This window comes from Pleurodeles waltl, chromosome 3_1 (genome assembly GCF_031143425.1).
Source record: "Pleurodeles waltl isolate 20211129_DDA chromosome 3_1, aPleWal1.hap1.20221129, whole genome shotgun sequence".
Taxonomy (NCBI): Eukaryota; Metazoa; Chordata; class Amphibia; order Caudata; family Salamandridae; genus Pleurodeles; species Pleurodeles waltl.
In genome coordinates, this window is record NC_090440.1 from 287,079,580 (window position 1) to 287,097,679 (window position 18,100).

Consider the following 18,100-nt stretch of genomic DNA (forward strand, 5'->3'; position numbering starts at 1 on the left):
AAAGAGCAAGATAAAGAGGCAAGGAATGTCTGGTGAGAGACTGAAGTATGAGGTGTAATCCAGACTACACAACCTTGGTATTCAGTGACACAACTTTCAGTAGTGCTGGCTTATGAGCAAAACTTTGGGCTCGGCACTTACTCTTTAACAACTACACCACTGGGCTCATACTTCATATTATCATCTTAGCATCTTTGCACAATTTCACAGAGCCGAGGTGCCAAGGCTGGGGTTGGCTCATCTGTATTCTCACTCCCACATAGGCACTACCAGGTTTACCCTGCCCAATCACAGTCATATAAACATCCTGGATCTCAACCAATATGCACTTTGATTGCTTATGGCTAGTGGCTGTCACTTCCTTCCACTTTCCCACATATAATGGCTTCATCCTTATCAAGAGCGGTGAGGCCTGTAGTAGCTTGACAGTCCCAGACCCTTTAGCACCAGAAAACATGAGGTTCAAGTACATCATGCAGAATACTAACTATTGAGACTTGGAGCCACACACAACTCTGCGTTTTATGCAAGACCAACTTCAGATAAAATTCACAATTCATTCACTGTGACATAAAGACTGTACACCAAACCTGAGAAAGTGTGAGAGCAAGAAAAAAAACAGATAGCATCAGGGATGTAGAATTACTATCGCCCGAAACCTGGGACACATTGTTTGGGGTCAAGAGCAACAGGTTTTCATGTATATTTTGACCTGGGGACAATTAGGCCTAGTCCCCTGCAGCACAAACCCTTTGGCTGCCAGTTTAAAGAGAAGGGAACTGTCTCCAGTTGAGGTAATGTGTGTGACCATACATTAATGCTGTTCTAGCTTGTATTTATGGTTCATTAATGAAAAGCCTCTTTTATTAGGGTGAGTGATGTAAATAAATGTTTTAAGATCACACTGCACTACTGCCTGGTTCCAGAAAAAAAAAAAGTGTACACACGTTTGAAAAGTTTAACAATATGAGGATAAGTTTAATGCTCCCAGAATCCTTTCTCATTAGATGCAAATGTTTTCAGAAGCTTGTAAGCAAGAGTGATGATACTTTGCTTTTAAAATGAAATGTTCAGAAAAAAATACAAGTAGAAAAAAATGTTTCGCTACTATGAAATTTTGGGTGCCGTTTCTTCGAACCGTCAATTAGTAAAATGTGTTGATGTTTGCTCGTATTTCCCAAAAATATCCCTCATGGAAAATCAGTGTAACTATTTTCAACAAGATTATGGGGAGCATGAAAATAAACAAGCACTGGCAAAGCCAACCAATCTGACTTTTTTTGTTTGTTAGTCTTATGGTTTCGTCAATGTGTGTTTTTTTTTGGCATGGCTTTTGTCGCACTTCATTGTTGTGGGAGCTGCCAGGTCCTCACCACTGTAACAAACACTGGCAAAAAGAAAAAAACATTTATTTTGTCTTAAAAAGCACACATTGCCACCAGTAGCATAAAACAAAAGGCCCCAAAGCACCCCTCCAGGGGGCCCCCTCAACATAGCACTTGCCCTGAGTGAGTCTGGAGGGGGGCCCCTCCATGTTGTTTGCAGGGTCACCCCTTTCAGTTTCGTTATACCACTGACTGCCACAGTAGTTCCTGGCACTGAACAAAACTACTTTATGTGCCAATATGCTCCTTGTGGAAGAGCAGAATGCAATCACTTGCAATAAAGCCAACCAATAGATAGAGAAACAGAAGTTTAAGGAAAAAAAAAATTCTTTGTTAACCCCAGACTTAATTAGGGACCCAATTCTTAAAGAAAGTCACATAAGTGCACCTGTGGTATAGGTCTTTGAATTAGTGGCTTTCATGAATTCACAAGAACTTACACAAGTAGACCAGGAAATCTTACTCCTAGAAAATATTTGTGAACTGTATTTTAGCACAAGCAAATATGCATGTGTAGATTTGCTCATGTGAAAATCTATTAAGCGTTTACAAGTTAATTTTTCCTCCAACCACTTTTCTCCCCAACCCTGGAAGAACTTCTACTTCTGCCATTGTCAGGAGTACATTTCCATCCTTTTTCATTATGGGAAAAGATTAGAGAAGAGCTGGTGAAAATCCTTAAAACATGCAAGTTAGTAGGTTTGCAGACTCAAAGGCATTCCAGTCCTGGAACTATTGCTTACTGCTACTTCCAGCCTCAGTATGTAGATCTGCGGAAAGGTGGCAAAATCAGATAAATTACTATAGTAGGGATTGACACTGCAAGTATTCAAGCCCTACTATAGTAGTAGCCCTGCCATAATTTGTCGTCGCACTACATGGCACCAAAGGGACAAGTTGATTTTTTTTTCAGGAAAAGTAGTTTTGAGAAGCAACCTGTCCCATGTTAGTCTAAATTCCACACCACTGTAGCATGTCATCAGGAATGGAAGGGAAGAGACTGCATCTATTGTACATGATAGGTTGTGGCCTGAGGTTTCAACCAGTAGGATACCAACTCGTTCAGTTCTGAGTAACAGTAGCATGTAGCAGACACAAAAGGAAAGGTGTGCAACTGAACAAGATTGGATCAGAAAACCAGAGAGGGAGAAAATATGAGTAGGCAGAGAAGGAAAGAGAAAGACGAATAGAAGACAAGGAAATTGGGAGATCTAGGAGCAGAAATTGACAGGGAGAAATACTGACACCATGCAGACTAAAATTCTATACTTTTATGTTGTAATTTCTAAGTGCCCATGCGCCCTAAAAATATATTCCTAGCTACAGGTCTGCATACAATGCTCAACAATAAAACTTGCCCTGAAGGTGAGCAATGAAACTAGAGAAGGGTTAGCCTATCACCTTGGAATCTGGAAATTAAAAGAAATGGGTAGGTTTATAATTCATATTGAAAAGTGGATTCAAGAAAGGCATTTGAACTGGAAGAACTTAAGCAAGTAAAAATGATACAGACATACTTCAGTTCAATTGCTCTTTATGATAACATTACCCACACAATTAGTCTAAGTGTCAGAAACTGAACTATACTTGGGGGTGGACGACAGTCCACTTCAAGGAAGTAGCACAACTGTTGTCAGGGTTAGCTCTCCAACTCACTAAATTAACCTGAGCTCAACCGCCAGACAGGTCTAGTCCACTTCTGATCTCCCCAAAGTCTGGAAAGTGTTCTGAAGAGGATATTTGGGGATGCCAAATTTCTGTATGTCACCAGTGAGTGGAAGGGTAACTCCAGGTCCCTCCCTAGCCAATGAATTTAATCTTCCCAGGGGTAACCCTATCCAATTTTGCAGCAGTTCCTATCTTCTCTACTACAAACCCAAAAAATCCAACGTTCAGAGCATTTTCAAGATAGCGGAAGTCTTTGGGAACAATAAATTTGGCCTCAGTGGGTTAGGCATGCATGTGGGGAGTGGACTATGGTAATACTGTGTCCGCCCTCATTGAATACTAAAATCCAGATTGAAGTAGGCACTGTACACAAACCAAGCCCCGAGACAGACGTGTGATAGAACAAAAGCAGAGTCCTTCAGCATCCAGACAGGGGGCTCGACAAGAATTGCATTGACATCATATTCTCTCTCTTTCAAGTACTCCCCAAGTGTTACATGTGGCTCAACTGACCTGTCAAGTAGAATTTGACAATATGATTAGTCCCAAGTTGGGAGAGATGGCTTGAAAATAGTTCAAATGAACCCAGAGGGATGCTCTTTGGAGAAGGAATAGTTAAGAGCCTTGGGAAATACTTAAATATGTGCTCAGCTCTAGGTAAGGCTCAAAGCTCAACGAGAAAAATGTTTGGAGCCAATTTATATGGCAGGACTGGGAGGAGAGAGCAATCTCTTGACTGAGTCTTCTAGAAGATCCAAAATAACCAAGGGTGATCTTCCTATTGAGGATACACCCATGGTCAAACTGGCTTCTTCTCACAAAGAAGAAGAGGTGGTAGAAGTACATCTACTCAAGGAACAGTGCAGACAGGATCCACTCACAGCGAGTATCAGGATTATTACTGGTTTTAGCCTTAGAAAAGTGGGAGCAAGTTTGAAGGAGTTTCTAGGGAACTGGACGAAGATAACCTCAGATGCTTGTGTAATTCAAATAATGCAAGGTTATTTGACAGAATTTATGAGAGAGACGATTCAGTCGAAAGATGAGAGTTACATTTTGCAGTACATTTGCAGATATTTGTGGACCAAGTGAAACAGATGTTGAAAAAAAAGAACAATGATTTGTGCCGAAGAGGAAAAAAAAGGTTTTGTAAGTAACATATTTTGGGTAAAAAAGAAGGACAAAGTGCAGCTTGCAGTTATAAATATGCTAGATCTGAACAGATGGAGGTTTACAGGCATTTCAAGATGGAAGGGATATATATTCTAAGGGATGCATTGCTAGAAGGAGATTGGTTGGTGAAGTTGGATATGAAGGATGCTTACTTCAAGATGGAAGGAAAATCAGAGGGTTTTCTGGTTTAGGTGTAAAGGAAGAGTCTATCAATTTAAGTATGTTCCATTTGGTCTAACATCAGCTCCATTGTGGCTGGCCTGAACCTGTGACTTTGTCCTAGTCTGGTGCAATCCGATAACTAATGTTGATGTTTTGTTCTTTTTGGCACTATTTTCACAGAACTCTTTAAACATACATATTTCAGGTTCTACTGATTGGATTTGGTCTTGATTTATTTATTAAAATGTACTCTTCTTTGCAAATAGGGACAAATTAATATCATATCTTCGCACTCTCTACCTTCAATCTTCAATATTAGTCAGGAATCACAAGAATGGGAGCGACTGCGCTAAGTAGAGTCTTGGGCCACTGACATCAATGCAACCACCCCCATGGCTGATGGACTGTGAGATCTGGAAAAAAACTAAAACAGAGGAAGTAAAAAATGTTCACAGTCTCCGATTAGATCTACTATTAGATTCCCCAATTCTCTGCAACTCTCCTGAGAAATATGTCCTACTATTATGAGATAAGGGAAACACTTTTCTCAGGGAGTCTGCCACTACACTGTTGTTCCCTTGAATGCAAATTACCCTAAGATATAACAGGTTCTTCTCTGAACAACTCAAATTTATTTGCATCAATAGTTTTAAAGACCTTGAATAATTGAAAATGGTATTTTCAGACAGGACATGGTCAACGAACCATCTGTTCTCATTATCATTTCCATCCCCTGAACATTTGTCCTGAAGAACGGAAAAGACTAGCTGCTATTAGCTCTCTCCAGTTCAAGAAATGTGACCTATCCTATCTTGTACAGCATCATTGAGCCGTCTTCATTCCCAACACAGCTGTCTAACCTTTCCTGCTGGCATCTGTAGTGACCACAACGGAGATCTGGCACTTCAGGTGAATTGAACTATCCTCAGACAGAAACCTTCAACTGGCCTTGAAAAATCATAAAATATTACTAGGCCTGTAGGTCTAGTAACATGAATAATCTACCTGACCTAACTGTAATGTATTGACCAGTAAACTGGTGTCAAATTCTGTGAATTCACCAGTTCTGATGTACAAAAAAAACCAAACTTGTTTTAGTCTACTAGACTAAACGTTTGTTCCACTAATAATAAAGACCACATATGGGGTACATGGGACCCCTGACTTGTCCCTTAGTTGACAAACAGCATTGTCATCAGGGAAGGAATATTTCCGAGTTCATGTTTAAAAACTCACTTTTAATAAATATATTACTAAAGCATGATGTTTTCGAACACTGTCATTTACAGACAGCACATTTTGCAGTTTTACTGATAAAACTATGTAGCGCATAATAATGTCTAGAAATTTGGCTTCAGCAAATCTATTTAACATCTGAACATCACCAAGTAAAGTGTTCTGATTTGTTTTCACCTTACTTTTTTTCCACCACAGATAATTACAAAAATGTATTTGAATAACTACTGAAATATATTCTTAAATGGTTATACAGTTCGCTTATTAGCTATTTCAAAATTGGATTCGAAAAAAAGCCTGAAATCTTAAAGTGTTTCATTTCACATGCTTTGAACAGCATGACTGTCATACAGTTCCCTTTACAAAATTCTCTAAATTTACAGTCTGAGAAAATAAAGTTAATGTCTGTCTCTGAATACCGAGCAAATGTGACAAGATAAAAACAAAATGTAAAGGCACCTTTGTTCTCACTCACTTTCAGCTCACCAGAAGGGGCAAGTGGGCCCTAAAAATAGCTCGTCCTGATTAAATCCAACTTGCCATGGAGAGTGGGTAAGTAGATAGCTCGAGGCTTGCTCAAAGTTAATATTTCATAATATACAGACCGTGTCACCTTGGGATTTATAGAACATTTCTGGCTGAAGGTTGGTCTCTCCGTAGACACTTATTCAGCCTCTATATCAACTTCATTTTCGGACATACTCAATATATATCTGTCTGTAGCCAAGCCCCAATACATACTGGGTTTTGTGAAGGTTGTAGTTTTAACTTTTTCACAAGAAACCCAAATTTCTCCAGAACCTGAACCATCATATAATCATGAAGTATTAATTCTGTCTGGAAGTGGAAAGGTTGTTGAGATACAGATGGATCTGAATGTCCCTTTCGTGCAGAATTGGCATTACTGGGGACAATACCTGAGTGAAAACTCTGGGTGAAGCTTTCAGAGCAAGAGATACGAGCTGAAAGTGCCAACAAACATTGTGCACTGCAAACCTCAGGTATTTCCGATGCTCTTTCCTGATCAGCACATGGACATAGGCATCCTTAAGGTCTAGTAACACTAGATAATCCCCCTCTCATATCATAAAAATTATCTGTTGAAGGGTATTCACTGTGAAGTGTAGTACACTGAGGTAAAGATTTAAATTCTTTAGATCTATTAGCAGCTGAAATTCCCCCCATGATTTCATCATCAGAAATACAAAAGGAGGACCATCCATGCCTGTGTTCTTCTTCCAGTCCTCCAGCTATTGCATTTTTGCAAAGTAAACTCAGAATATTGTCTAATAGAGTAATTCTCTTTTTTGTACTCTTCAAAGCAGAAGTAGGAAGGGGATGACTTCTTGGATAGAAAGTCTAAAACTCCAAAGAATATTCTAGTGAAATTGCCTGCGTCACCCACTGATCTGTGATGGTCCTTAATCATATCTTCTAAAATAAGTTCAAACTGCCTCCAACCTTTCATATGGAAGCTCGAATTCCAGCACAGTTAGAAATGCTGATGATTCCTGGACCCCTGAGCAGACTTAAAGACACTGCTCTCCTGTTTTGGTTGAAATCGAGATTTATTGAATGAGGGTTCCTATCACTTATTCCTTGGACAATTAAAAGGACTCCTAGCTCTGCTACAATTCTTAAACTGATAGTTAAGTGGCTGAACATACTTTGTACTCTTTAAAGACTTGTCCATTAAACCCTCAAGGTCCTCTCCAAAGAGCTTGTCAATGAGAAAGGCATCTTCAGCAAACCAGGCTTCTGAGCGGAGTTAAAATTTCAACTTCTCATAAAAACTATCTTCTTTCAGCTACCATTCCAATTGCGCTAACAGCAGAAGGCTTCAAATTATAAAAAGTACTATCTGACAAAGACTTAACTTGGGTCTTCATAACCACAAGCATTTCAGCAATTCACATGAAAAATCCAGGCAGGAACAAGTCCATTGGAGGTAAGAGATGAAATAGCTACTTGCTAGTCCTATGCAACAAGGCTGAACATGACTGACTAATAACGTTGAAATTTTCTAAGGTGTCCTCCTTTCCAGTTTGTTTCATTTACTCACCATAACTTCCTCAGCCTCTCGTACTAATTCAGCTGTCTTGGCTTCCAATTCTGCATTGAGACGCCTGCAACAGAAATGTGAAACTACTTTATTATGCCAAATTATGCCACAGAAACATGTAAAGAACAAGAATACTCTTTAGAACATTAACTTTGTAGGCATGTATTTCACAATGTATTAGATGTAGCCTGGCGTTCAAGGAAACAGATTAACCTAATGTATCTGAAATGCATCCTTTTGTTAATACAGTATTATAGACAAACCTCATAAATTGCTCATCCTCCGGAAAGATTGTGTCATTGCTTGACACAGACGTACATTGATAGATTAGTAGTAAAGCTGTCCATCTAATAAAAATGAAGTTTACTTTTTAGCCTGGCCTGACAGGATGTGAAAAAAGCTTTCTGTTAAAATGTCCCTGAAGCTCAATTTACTGTAGTATCAAGAGTGATTCAGTTAGTGTCTGTCACATTTGCCTTCGCTGGAAGTCCTAAACATACTTGTACTCCTCTTCCTTGGCGAGAAGATCCTCATGAGGTGTCCGTTTACTGGATGAGGCAGACTGAGTGCCAGTAAACCGTGTCTTCTTCACCTAAATAGTAAAACAATATGTTTTTATTAGAAGTAAAAAAAAAAAAAAGGGAGTCGTTGTTTAAAAAAAAAAAAAAAAAAAATTAAAATAATCTACTTGAGCACAATACAATTAGGTTAACAGATTTAACGCTATTAGTTTGAACAATTTTACATTGTAATTTGAATGTATGATGATGTGCTCTGTTAAACTGTGTCTTATTTTTTTTATGGAAACAAAACAATTTGGCTGTTTGTCCTCTAAAAATCAGACGCTACTAGATGCAGTCTGACCTATGCACAAGACTGAAAAATGACTGGGCTTGGGTGCCAATGGCAAAGCTAAGTAGACTAATGCACCCTCTGCAAATACATCTGCATAAGATGAATGTTCGCTTCTAAGATTTGCCCCTCACCAAGCAAGTGCCATAGAGATGCTTAATATAATCATTAAAAAACAGATATAGCTGCCTACGTCCAAACTTTCACCTCTCTGGATAAGGCACAATAACATCTCTAGAAAGTCTTTGTTCCTGTGTTTTTCAAAAAGCTGGACGAGGAAGAGCTCGCTGCTCCGACAATTCCTAACATAACTCATACCCATAGAAGGGCATTCCCCTGGATTCATGGGGGGGTGGGTGTGGGGGGGGTGGGAGGGGACAGGTTACGCACCCTTCTATATATATGTTCCCTTTCTGTGGATAGAGGTCATTTTCAAAGGGGCAGAGGAAGATCCTGTGTCAAAACAGGCAGATCATGTTGTTTTAAATCTTTTTTTCTCCGAGATAGCTGGATGGCAGATTCGTTCTCTTTCTCAACAACTGGAGACAAATCAGGTCAGAACAGTAGGTTTTACAGATAATTCAGGGAAATCAGATAAAATTGTATTCTAGTCCAACCCAATCCAATTAGCCCCTTCTTTGTCCTACAGTGTTTAGTTCCCTAGAATCTGATCTAATATCCCAGGAGGTTCTGGATTTGTTGTCCCTTTCCATTTCCAAGGGTTCCTCACCAACCTCTTCTAGGTAAAAAAAAAAAATTAAAAATAAATAAATAAAAAAAGTGTATAAAAAGAGTTAGGAGAATCCATGTCAATCCCGTTTATATTTCATATTCTTTATTTGATCTTGCATTCACTAAGAGTGTAAGCTTTTCCAGGATGATGTGTCACAGTATTGTTTTTTTAACAGAATTTTCTTATATACTGCACACATGAGTCACATCCAAGTGTTTAGAACGGGCCACAACTGAGTTATGGCTAAGGGCGGTGAGAGTATCTCTCAGTGCCTGTCAGAGGGACACAAAGGTGTTCAGAATTAGTGTTCATCCAATCCTTAGCCTCTCTGCAAAGTAAAAAGGGTAAAACGCACACACGGCAGTTGCAACTGTGATTCTATGCAAACGTGTGGGTAGGATGGTACTCTATAGGAATTTTAGTTTACATATTTAAGCCGCACCTTTAATTATTTAGTCCATGCCCCTTAGGTCCACCCCACTTTTTTTCTTCCCACTTACCGCTCCGAGCGCACCTCGGCAAATACATTTGCATTTATTTATATATGCAATGTTTTACATAGTGTGAGCTTGGCCCAAGGACATTACAGCGCTTTACACAAGCACGATATTACATTAGTCAAAGTCAAATTATTTTGGTTTTTTTTTCAGGCACTGGGAGAATAAATGATTTGCCAAGAGTAGCAGAGTATTGATTCTAGGCCGGGAATCGCACTTGGTTGCACAGTTCCAGTCAGCAGCTAGTCATTAAGCCACATCTCTTCCATGAAAAGTACAATTTCAAAGCCCAGCCCCTCATTAAATGAGTACTCTCAGGGGCGTAGCTTCAAAGGGGGTGTTACACTCCCCCAACAAATATATTTTCTGGTAACCAGTTCGGGAAGAGCGCTTTCAGTCAGGTATGGTGTGGTGTCTGTTGAATTTCACCAGGAATGTTTACACACACACACACACACACACACACTGTAGGGTGACCACCCGTCCGTAATTTACATGGACTGACCATAAATTAGCCCTAATGTCCATCATCTATGTTCCAACTCACAGCATTTGTCTGTAATTCTGGTCTTTGTGCTAAAAGGCAAAGGTTAACTCCAACCTTTGAGATGTCTGAACTGAAGTGGAGAGGGAAAGGGCCTCCTGTGCTGTGATCCCGAGGGAGGGGCAGAGAGCTACACCTGAAACAAGCCTCCTTGTAAGGGTGCCTGAAAGAAATGTAAATGTATGCAATTAACTAATCTGCAAATGTAAGGGCTGCTTGGAAGTCGGAGTGGGTGTTAACTGATGGAATCCCTTGAAGCTTCCTGAGAACAAAGATTTTTCTTTTTGAACAGGTGTTGCCAGCTCATCTGAAGTTGGTCCTTCTAAAAGATAGTTATAAAAAAAGCTTGCACACAGTAGTCTGCATATTATTAAAATCTATAATTGGAAGAAATGTTCTTGTCTCAAACCTATTTTTATACACATTCTAAGGGAGCATATCTTATACTATGGGTAATGAAAATTTAAAATAATGATTTACACATTTGCAGTGTTTTCTGTCACAGACTGGAAACTCACAAAAAAGACCCAAGTCAATGCTCCCTACTAGACCAACCAGCATTCAAATCTGTGGTTGCATTAACCAATTAAGGTTCCAAAGTGTATAATAAGTACAGTATTTCTGTCTGGCCAGGAGATGTGTGATGAATCAGAGCTGGGCAGGAGCTTTGAACATGCTTACTGCATCGGCATTTAATAATAATTTTTTTTAAAGTCAATGTTTGCATGCCTCCAAATAAATCTGACATTTTAAAGCATAAAACATAATGCATGAAAGAAAGCAAAATTGATTTCCAGTTAACATTGCTATTTTTTTTTTTAATGATCAACATTATATACAAAACACATTAGTATAAACTGCCGGATATATGCAGGACCTGAATTGTGTGTGGTTAGCGGCTCAGATTCCGAGGTGGACAGGACTATAACTACAACTTCCCCAAATTTTATTCCTGGGTAGATCACATTTGCCTCTTATTGCCGCATTTTCCTTAATGATGACATTTGAAGCAGAAGACTTTCAATTTGCAGACAGAGCAATACAAGCTGCCACAAATTGAAATGTTGGCTCACTCAAGGCACCCTCACTTGTGGGGCTACTGATTCACATCAAATTTACATGTCCTTTCTTAGATTGCCTCTTGAGTCATTGACAAAATGTTCCTGGTGTGGTTCACTAATTCTAAAACAGGCCTTTCAGTACACTAATATAATCTAATGTGCTGAAGTGAAGCAATCCAAAATATGTTTTTTAAATTTTCAGCTAGAATTGCTATACAAAAGTAAAACAAAGTGGCAGTCAGCAATGCTGGCAGCAGAACGCATGTGGTCCTGGCTGAGATACGAGCTGCTCTTTTTATTTTCATGGTGTTGCTCTTTCAGAAAGGATGCAACATTTTTGCATGGAATTTAGCAACTGGACCCAGAGCAGAAGACCTAGACCCACTGGCAATATGACTAGGCCTAGTCCTGTCCTTCCTCCACCAGCTATGACTCTCTCCAGTGTCTCTGATGCACGTTTTCCCATACCTGTGGACAGGGGTCCCAGGAGATGTCAACTAAAGATTTTGAGGGTTGGGTAGTTCAACCAACTATCAGATGGGAGATTAATGTGCTGGTTATGATATGTTATTTTAATGTGAATTTCTTAAGTGCATCTACACCATAAGGTCTCTTGGCGATAAACTGGAATTGTGACCAGCAATACAAAGAAATCAATAGAAAAGTGAAGAGTAAAGTTTTTGGTTGTATTCAGGACATACTGGGCGAAGAACTGTATTTCAGATATCCAGGAAAAGAGTTCCAGCGGTGGGAAGCCTAAAAAAGAGAATGGTTTCCCATCTTAAGAAAAATTTCTAGAGGGGTTGAGCTAGAAGAAAAGATGTTGAGGATCACAAAGGGCAAGTGGGGACATATGTCTTCATTTTTCATGGCAAGCAAGGGCAGAAAAGGTGCTGACAAATTTGTGAATCTAGGTCATAGGAAAGATAGGTGGAAGATAAATAAGCATAATAATAGGGACAGAGGTTTTCGATGATAAAACTAGGGTTGCTGGTCAAATTTCAGTATCCACTATGGCTGAGCTATTCTGTACTGTATGATAAGTTGGTGGTAATACATTCCTCAGGGATGAATTGTTACACTGCTGGACACTTTTCTGGCCATTTGTAGTAATTCAGTTCCTTTGCTTGGTAGCTGCTGCCTTACCTTATCGAAACTCTGAGCTACCCCAGCATCTTTTTTCTGGAGTTTCACAAATCTAACCATTAACAAGGCCAATGTGGTATGGTGGTAGAACTGAAAGCTGCCTCTGATGTCAGTTGTCAAATTCTGTTTAGAGTGCAAATGCTGATTAGTTTTCTAATCCTTAATTAAATGATGCTACATATGAGTGATTGATGTATATGAATCAAATCAAACAACATAAATCTATGTTGATTTGTGCGTGTGTCAACCATCAATTTTATAATTGTGCAACCTCCTCATATAGGTCCGTAGAATCTGCCTCCTGTCCTGAAATGTGACCCCTTGTCCTGAATTTTTACAGTCACTGACCTGAATTTGCCTCCATGCGAGGAGATCACCCTCTAAGGTTTGAAAGTCCTCAAAGCTGTTGGTTAGTTTACAAAACATCGTGTTTTCTCTTACTTCGAGTCCCTATCAATCCTCATTCCTTTCTCTTTCACTGTCCCTTAAGTCCCGCTCATGCGCCACGCATGTCCTATAATGTATTTTTTGCATTATATGCCAGCGTGGATGTTGGAAAATTTGAAGCTTACTGTCCACTGCCCCCCATCCATCCCCCTATCTCTCTGACCGAGCTACGCCCCTGAGTAGTCTGTCTACAGTGCTGGGTAAAAGAACAGAAATACGCCATTTATGGTGCTACGACGAGGCTAAATTACGAAGATAAGAATTATTATAAATAAAGGTAGACCGTATTCCGAGGTCATTTAAGGCCCAAAACGGCACCTTGGTAACACGCGGGCCAGGCTCTGGCCAAAAAAAAGCATTACACAGATAACAGTGTTTTGTTTTAAGCAGAAACATGTTTTTGCATTTTTTTTTAAAGGTTACAGTACTTCATTGCAATGTTTAAATACATCTAGACATATTTAAACATTGCCATCTTTATAAAATATTTGGGGAAAAGTCTGAGGGGGGAAGCGAATGATTTTTATTTTTCAACGGGGGCGGAGCATTAAAAAGTTTGGAGACCACAGGTCTATAGGGTGTACTGCTCTGAAAACTCCGAGGGATAATATTACAGCTGGTACAGATGCGCCATGCAACTCTCTGAAAAGCACTGCGAGCGCAGGAAAAAATGAGAGCAAGCTTACCTTTCCACCTGCAGAGGTGAGCGCAGACCTGCTCCGATACTCCGCCATCTTCCGGCACTCAGATAGGTGGCGGCGCTGGCTTCTGTAGTGTTAGTTACCTAGCAACTAATGAAAAAATATCGCGAGATTTAGGAAAAAACTGACTAGCGGGAAGAGCACAGTAGCTTTTCTTAAGAGGTCTGTTGAGGTGCGGCACTTCAATTCTGGTTTATAGTTCTCGTTTATATTGCTTTTCTCGAAATAAGTGGTTTGCTGAAGCATATGCTTGGAGAAGCAAGCGCACATTTGATGTTGTCAGGCTGCACCCATTGGCTAAATGACACACTCTTGCGGATCTCTGGCACCCCCGTGAAGAAAAAAAAGGCGATGGCACCCAGTGAAGTACTGGCGGCTCAGTAAGGTCGCACTCGGTGCGTGCCTACTACATATTGGCTTTACTGCTTTCGTTACTGATCTAGTTAACTGCTTTGTAGTTACATTGTTTACACTACTTCTTAAACCATTTTAAATCTCTGTAATTTTTTTACATTGAAGCTGATGTAATGTCCGGGCTCCAGAGAACACTGTTTTGCTTAGTAACTTGCAGGGTGGCATCATACAGGAAGCCCACTGTAAGTGACTCAAAGAGTCTCTCTATGAACATTTGTTGAATACCTCGTATTGAAATCCCCTGCAAGTTCCAAGAGTCAAAAACTTCAACAACACGAAAACAAAAAAAGAAGGGGCAAAATAAACAATACAAGAATATCCTTAACCCCTTCGCTGCCAGGCCTTTTCCCACTCAGGTGGCAGGCCTTTTTTTGGCTATTTGGGGCTGTTTGCGCTTAGGACCTCATAACTTTTTGTCCACATAAGCTACCCAACGCCGAATTTGTGTCCTTTTTTTCAACAGCCTAGAGATTCTAGAGGTACCCAGAGTTTGTGGGTTTCCCTGGAGGAGACCAAGAAATTAGCCAAATACAGTGAAAATGTAGTTTGTTTTTTTTTATAATGAGGGCAAAGGGCCACAGAAGAAGGCTTGTGGGTTTTTCCCTGAAAATGGCATCAACAAAGCGTTTTCGGTGCTAAACTCACTATCTTCCCAGCTTTCAGGAACAGGCACACTTGAATCAGAAAACCAAATTTTTCAACCCAATTTTGGCATTTTATTGGGACACACCACATTTTTACTATTTTTTGTGCTTTTAGCCTCCTTCCAGTTAGTGACAGAAATGGTTGTGAAACCAATGCTGGATTCATGAAGCTAAACATTTCTGAAAAGTAGACAAAATTCTGAATTCACCAAGGTGTCATTTGTGAGGATCCTACAAGGTTTTCCTACAGAAAATAACACCTAAAGAAAAAAATTGAAATAGAGGTGAAAAAAATGCAATTTTTCTCCACGTTTTACTCTGTAACTCTTTACTGCAATGTCAGATTTTCAAACGTAATATACCGTTACGTCTGTTGGACTCTACTGGGTGTGGGGTTATATTGGGCTTGTAGGTTCATCAAGAACCCTAGGTACCCAGAGCCAATAAAGGAGCTGCACCTTGCAATGGGTTTTCATTATATACCTAGTATACAGCAATTTATTTGCTGAAATATAAAGAGTGAAAATAGGTAGCAAGGAAACCTTTGTATTTCCAAAGTGGGCACAAGATAAGGTATTGAGAAGCAGTGGTTATTTGCAGATCTCTGAATTCCGGGGTGCCCATACTATCATGTGAATTACAGGGCATTTCTCAAATAGACGTCTTTTTTTACACACTGTCTTACATTTGGAGGGAAAAAATGTAGAGAAAGACAAGGGGCAATAACACTTGTTGTGCTCTTCTGGTTTCCCCCAAGTCTCCCGATAAAAATGGTACTTCACTTGCATGAGTAGGCCTAATGCCCACGACAGGAAACGCAACATGGAGACATCACATTTTTACATTGAAAACTGACGTGTTTTTTGGAAAGGGCCTAGCTGTGGATTTTGATCTCTAGCTCAACCGGCACCTAGGGAAACCTATCAAACCAGTGCATTTTTGGAAACTAGGCACCTAGGGGAATCTAAGATGGGGTGACTTGTGGGGCTCTCACCAGGTTCTGTTACCCAGAATCCTTTGCAAACCTCAAAATGTGGCCAAAAAACATTTTTTCCTCACATTTCGGTGACAGAAAGTTCTGGAATCTGAGAGGAGCCACGGATTTCCTTCCACCCAGCATTTCCCCAAGTCTCCCGATAAAAATAATACCTCACTAGTGTGGGTAGGCCTAGTGCCGGCAAAAGGAAATGCCCCAACAACGTGGACACATCACATTTTCCCAAAGAAAACAGACCTGTTTTTTGCAAAGTGCCTAGCTGTGGATTTTGGCCTCTAGCTCAGCCAGCACCTAGGGAAACCTACCAAACCTGTGCATTTTTGAAAACTAGACACCCAGGGGAATCCAAGATGGGGTAAGATGTGGGGCTCTCACCAGGTTCTGTCACTCAGAATCCTTTGCACACCTCAAAATTTGGCAAAAAAAACACTTTCACCACACATTTCGGTGAGAGAAAGTTCTGGAATCTGAGAGGACCCACAAATTTCCTTTCACCTAGCGTTCCCCCGAGTCTCCCGATAAAAATGATACCTCACTAGTGTGGGTAGGCCTAGTGCCCGCAAGAGGAAATGTCCCAAAACACAACGTGGACACATCACATTTTCCCAAAGAAAACAGACCTGTTTTTTGCAAAGTGCATAATTGTGGATTTTTGGCCTCTAGCTCAGCCAGCATCTAGGAAAACCTACCAAAATCTGTGCATTTTTGAAAACTAGACACCTATAGGAATCCAAGATGGGGTGACATGTGGGGCTCTCCCCAGGTTCTGTTACCCAGAATCCTTTGCAAACCTCAAAATTTGGCAAAAAAAACACTTTTTCCACACATTTCGGTGACAGAAAGATCTGGAATCTGAGAGGACCCACAAATTTACTTCCACCCAGCGCTCTCCCAAGTCTCCTGATAAAAATTATACCTCACTAGTGTGGGTAGGCCCAGTGCCCGCGAGAGGAAACGTCCCAAAACACAACGTGAACACATCACATTTTCCCAAAGAAAACAGATCTGTTTTTTGGAAAGTGCCTAGCTGTGGATTTTGGCCTCTCGCTCAGCGGGTATCTAGGAAAATCTACCAAACCTGTAGATTTTTGAAGACTAGATACCTATGGGAATCCAAGATGGGGTGATATGTGGGGCTCTCACCAGGTTCTGTTACCCAAAATCCTTTGCAAACCTCACAATTTGACAAAAAAAAACACTTTTTCCACACATTTCGGGGACAGAAAGTCCTGGAATGTGAGAGGAGTCACAAATTTCCTTCCACCCAGCGTTCCCCCAAGTCTCTCGATAAAAATTGTACCTCACTTGTATTGGTAGGCCTAGTGCCCATGAAAGGAAATGCCCCAAAACACTATGGGGGTCATTACAACCCTGGTGGACGGTGTTAAAGCTGCGGTAATACCGCAAACAGTCCGGCGGACAAAAAAAGGGAATTATGACCCTGGCGGAAACCGCCAACAAAGACAGCCACTTTAACACACCGACTGCCACGGCAGTGCAAACAAGCAGCGCGGCGGTCACCGCCAACAGACAGGCGGAAGACAATGTACTGCCCACAGTATTACAACCCGCCAATCCGCCACCTTTTCCGGGGCGGATTCACCGTGGATAAAAACACGGCAGAAACAGCTTTTGCTTTGGGAAAACGCTCACCTGAACACATCCCACGAGGAACGACGACTCCATGGAGCCGGAACTCCAAATACTCCCTGCCCTTGTGTTTCTGCTCTTCTATGAGCAACAGCTACGTAGGCGCCGAAGACAACGGTGAGTACTGCACCTACGACATGGGGGAGGGGGGAGGCAAAAGTTAGGGGGACACCCACCAAACACCACCACCCCCACCCTCGCATATTACAACATACACAACAATGCATTCACAAAAATCACAGTAACAACCCACAATCCCCCCGGAAGAATGAAAAGACAATGCGAAATTCGGTCAAACCTTGTAATGTGGCAATATACATGTCATACAAAAATATTCAGATATATCTTTGAAAATCAGTCATAAATATATACAATACGAGAAGTGGTGCAGATATGTAAATCACAATGTCCGTGCACCAAAAGTCCAAAAATGCATGGTCGAGGCCCACAAAGGATACCTGACCAAAATCGGAGAGAACACTGCCGGGGCATCAGATTGAAATACTACAGGCACCTCAGGGGGAAGAGAAGGGGGGGCACCTCAGCCGGATGAGTGCAAAACCAGATCCACAACAGGGCTCCATGCCCATTGATGTATCCTGGGGAGTGCAAAGCCACAGTCTCTCAAGTCTCTACACTGGGTGGCTTGCCCACTGTGCCATCCTGGGGAGTGCAAAGCCACAGTCTCACAAGTCTCTACAGTGGGTGGCTGTAGTGCTTTCCTCTTA

The 18,100-nt window shown here is 40.8% G+C and overlaps 1 protein-coding gene across 2 annotated transcripts in view; it reads right to left on the bottom strand.

Annotated features, from left to right (window-relative positions):
* TEX9 (testis expressed 9) overlaps nt 1-13,752 on the bottom strand; it is a 244,686-nt gene extending 230,934 nt beyond the window's left edge. Inside the window, exons 1-3 of one of the 2 annotated variants that reach the window (XM_069222420.1) lie at nt 13,653-13,752; nt 8,187-8,278; nt 7,687-7,750 (exon numbers count right to left, since the gene is read on the bottom strand). In XM_069222420.1, coding sequence (XP_069078521.1) covers nt 7,687-7,750; nt 8,187-8,278; nt 13,653-13,700 — 204 coding nt within the window. In that variant the 5' untranslated portion in view covers nt 13,701-13,752. The remainder of the gene's footprint in view (nt 1-7,686; nt 7,751-8,186; nt 8,279-13,652) is intronic. The other variant, XM_069222421.1, reaches the window with a different exon arrangement.
* Nucleotides 13,753-18,100: the final 4,348 nt, after the last annotated feature.